The sequence below is a fragment of the Tupaia chinensis genome, unplaced genomic scaffold (genome assembly GCF_000334495.1).
Source record: "Tupaia chinensis unplaced genomic scaffold, TupChi_1.0 Scaffold000477_1, whole genome shotgun sequence".
NCBI classification, from domain to species: domain Eukaryota; kingdom Metazoa; phylum Chordata; class Mammalia; order Scandentia; family Tupaiidae; genus Tupaia; species Tupaia belangeri.
Genome location: NW_006159986.1, coordinates 3,342,327 through 3,346,619, shown reverse-complemented (window position 1 = coordinate 3,346,619; position 4,293 = coordinate 3,342,327). Strand labels below are relative to the sequence as shown.

General features: G+C 47.0%; 1 protein-coding gene across 4 annotated transcripts in view; it reads left to right on the top strand.

Moving 5' to 3' along the window:
- Nucleotides 1-4,293, top strand: part of ACLY (ATP citrate lyase) — a 49,041-nt gene that overhangs the window by 37,427 nt on the left and 7,321 nt on the right. For all 4 annotated transcript variants that reach the window (XM_014590690.2, XM_014590689.2, XM_006155996.3 and 1 more), the window contains 2 exons: nucleotides 85-178; nucleotides 2,923-3,077. In XM_014590690.2, the coding sequence (XP_014446176.1) occupies nucleotides 85-178; nucleotides 2,923-3,077 (249 nt within the window). The remainder of the gene's footprint in view (nucleotides 1-84; nucleotides 179-2,922; nucleotides 3,078-4,293) is intronic.

Genomic DNA, 4,293 nt, shown 5'->3' with positions numbered 1-4,293 from the left:
AAGAGCGTTCTGGGATGGCTTACAGAAGCCTGGAGTAATATAGTCCCTGTGTGTCTTTTCTCCTGCCTCTCCCCCACCTCCCAGGTCTGTGTATGAAGATCTCGTGGCCAAAGGAGCCATCGTGCCTGCTCAGGAGGTGCCACCCCCAACAGTGCCCATGGACTATTCCTGGGCCAGGGTAGGTGTCTTGAATGCCCCTGGCAGTGTGGGCAAGGGAGATTTGTATGGGTAAGGTGGTTTGATCTGGCTTCAGTCCCCAGAAACCTAGCCTGCCACCTATTGTTAGAGCAGCCAAGTTCTCAGCCCTCCTTGCTCTAAACCATGCCCCTTCTGACCATCAGGCAAACAGTTGCAGGCCCAAGAGGGCCAGGGGCAGTGTGTGTCTCCATCCATGGTCTGACCTGGAAACAGAGGAGGCTGGAGACAGGTAGTGTCCCCTAGAGTTGTTTCGTACTTACTGAAGGATCTCAGGGATAAAGAATTCACTCTGCCTAATTGCTTATAGATGAAGAGGCCCCCCCTTAGAAAAATTTATATGTATGTGTGTGTGTGAATAAAGACTTTTAGAAATCAATGCTTAAGGCCAGCCGGGTGACATGGTGGTTAGGATGGCTGGATCCCACATAGCTGACTACAGAGTTCAAGGCCTGGACCCAGTGACTTCAAAAACACAGTGGGCACATTTGCATGTGTGCCTAAAATCCCAGAGGAGAATGGAAGGGAAGGGGTGTGATGGGCTTCTCCCCCCCGGTGAGCGCTTTCTCACTTTCTCTCTCTCGTATCCACTAGGGTGTCTTTTGCTCTTTCTCTGGTGTGTGTGTGTGTGCCCTCTGGGATTTTAAAAACAGAGGGTAGGAAGAAGTAACCTTTCGATATGGAAAAATGGTCACCCTCACTCATGACAAAAGGAACCAGAATAAAAGCTGTGATACCAATTTTCTCCTACCAGGTCAGCTAAGATAAAATATGATTTGATAATATGTTGTTTTCGTATAGTGATAAGGAAACTGGTGGTCATTCCTTGTTGGTAGGAGTGCAAGTTGGCACAGCTTTTCTGAAGGGATCTCGGGTGATATCAGTGAATTATGAGAAGTCATCCCTTGGGATGGCCACACCACAGTCCCTTTTCCTCCATTCTCCTCTTGGGATTTTGAGCACACGCACACACATGCCCAGTGTGTGTTTCAAGCCTCCGGATCCAGGACTCAAACTCTGGTTGGTCATGTGGGATCCAATACTTTAACCACTATGCCACCTGCAGACCTCAGACAACTTTTTTTAGTTAATAATGCTGGAGGTTGTCAGTTGTGTAGTGGTTGTCTTGTTCTATTTTCTGTTGCTATAAAAGAATACCTGAGGGGGCTGGCAGGTGGCATGGTGGCTAGGGGCACTGAACTCCCACATGACTGACCATGGTTCGTGTCCTGGACCTAGCGGCTTGCTTTCTTACTTTTCCCTCTCTCTCTCTCTCTCTCTCTCTGGACAAATTAAAATAAATAAATAAACACCCTCCGGCAAATTAAAAAATAAAACATTGCACATTTTTCATAGCCTATGTATGTATATACATAAAAGTAGGGCAAGAAAGATCCATAAAGATGTCCAGTAAACTGACACTAAGGCAAAAGACCAAAATAGGGGTGAAGGTCAAAGAGGATATAACTGTGTCTGTTCTGCCTTAAATTTTTAAAAAGAAGAGTTTATTGATCTTACTTAAAAAGTAATATAAAAGCATTTTTAAAATTTCATTGGGGGTAATTGAAGAAACTGAGTTGATAATATACCCACATTATGTCCCAGCTTTGGAAATGGGAAATTTGAGAACTCAACCTCCTCCCCCTGGGTAAAGGACTCATTGAAGGGATTCCCTATTTCTTTTTTATTTTTTTTAAACAGGTTTTTGCTATAGGGCATGTGTGCTCGCTGGAGAGACAGAGAGACAGAAAGCAAGAAATCCCCCTCGGGGGGATAGCCATGCTGCAGTCCCTTCTCCTCCATTCTCCTCTCGGGATTTGGGGCACACATATACCCACACCCAGCTTGCGTTTTAAGCTGCTGGGTCCAGGACTCAAACTGCAGTTGACTACCTGAGAGTCCAGTAACATAACCATTATGCCACCTGCTGGTCTCAGGACCCCCCATTTCTATAGCTATCTAACACTTTGGTGGGGAGTGGCAGTTATACCAAGGGAGTTCAGAAAGTTTGTGGAGGAAGGGAATTAAAATACAAATTTTATTTTGGTGCAAAATTTTAAAATCTATGTGTTGCTTTTTTTATGTTATTTATTTTTGCTACAGGGCATATGCACCCACAGAGGGGAGGATGCCCATACTGCAATCCATTCCCCTCTCTGGATTTTGGGCACACACACACATGCACCCAGCATGTTTTTCAAGCTGCCAAGTCTAAGACTCGAACTGTGCAGTTGGCCATAATTTCTATGACCTTTGCTGGCCCTGTTTTTTCATAATATGCATTTTCCGTGATCTTCTGAAGAATACTAATATGAAGTGTAGAAATTTCCCTTTGGATGCATTAGCCTGGTGACTTGGGCTGGTTACTCAGTCTCTCCAAACCTCCTTTTTTTTGTTATAACACCAGTAATGATTCTCCTTCGTGAGGTTAAAGTGAACCTATGTTTATAAACTGCTTAACGTACCACCCCGGGCAACCATCTCTCAGTAGGGGACAGCAATAGTGCTGATGTCGAGTGGCATGAGTGTGAGTGCGCCTGTGTTCTGTGCCCTAAATGATGTAAAGGGGCTTTTCCATTTTTTCCTTGGGAGGAGTGTGAGAGCTGTTGCTTGGCCTCAGAGTTTAAGACATTCCTGGGACACTAGTTCTGAGAACACAGTAGGGCAGTCCTGGAAAAAACTGAGGGTCACCACAGCCCTGCTTCCCTCTGCCCTGTCTCTGCTCAGGAGCTGGGTTTGATCCGCAAGCCTGCATCGTTCATGACCAGCATCTGTGACGAGCGAGGACAGGAGCTCATCTATGCAGGCATGCCGATCACAGAGGTCTTCAAGGAAGAAATGGGCATCGGCGGGGTCCTCGGCCTCCTCTGGTTCCAGAGAAGGTGAGGCATGGAGGGCAGAAGACGGCAGGGCCCGGTGGTCATAGTTCATGATTTTTCTCCTGAAGGGGTGGAGGGGGGCAGGCATGGGGACTGTGTCCAGCGTCAGTCTGGATGGCCACAGGTAAGTCTAGAGACCAGAGGAAAAAGACAGGCTTGCTCTGAGCCTTCCCAGGACAGAAAGGCCTATCTAAACCAAGAGAAGCAGGAAGCAGTGACCTACCTTATTGGTGGTCTTCCCCTTGGGGACTTTCTAAGGAAATGGGACAGTAAATGCAGACCTCTTGATCACGATAGGAGTTGATGGCATGATGTGACAGCTGGTAGCTTGAAGGCTGTGGGCGTGGTGGAGCTACTGAGTATACATTTGTGTCTCATCAGCCTGAGTGTTAGAAAAAATTGATTTCCTCTGCAACTCCCAAGCTTAGCTGTCCCCTGAGACTGAGAGCTGGGAAGGGAGCCAGTCAGTGAGCATACGATTGCCAGAGCACTGGGCAGAATGCCAGGACAGAGCCTTCATTCACGTGTCTTCACCTGCAGAGAAACGGGTCTTGGTCCTGCTTTGGGTCTTGCTGGAAAAAGTTGACGGGTCATAACATGCGAGCAGGTTTCTCTGTGTCCACTCTTGTCTTCCCACATCCCCAGACTTTGGTCTTGATTGTTAGTTGGGAGGTGGAATTCAACACAGGAGGCCAGGGGCCTACTACACTGTGGAAGGGTGTGGATCTCACCTGCTCTGTGGCACGTGGAAAGGTAGCCACAAATACAGGTCAGGTGCTGTTGCAGCATCTCATGCTAAAAACTGCTACCTGAAGAGATTTCAAACCTGTTTGCTGACTCTGTGAGGGTGCTTCCAAAACTTGTGAGAAAATGGAATTAAAGTACAAGTCTACTTTGTTTGATACAAAACAATTTTTTTGAAAGCCATGCATAGTTTGGGACCAGCAGTTAGCGTAATGGCTATGTCACTGGACTCCCATGCAGTCAACCGCGGTTCGGGTCCCAGACCCGGTGGCTTAAACTCACGCAGGGTGCGTGTATGTGCATGCCCATGATCTCGAGAGGAGAATGGAGGAGAAAGGATTGCAGCATGGCCATCCCCCCGGCGGGTGATTTCTCGCTTTCTGTCTCTGTGTCTCTCTTTTTTGTTTGTTTGTTTGCTTGTTTGTTTTTCCTTTCTTTCTTTTTTTTTTTTTTTTTTGGGGGGTTGTGGTTTTTT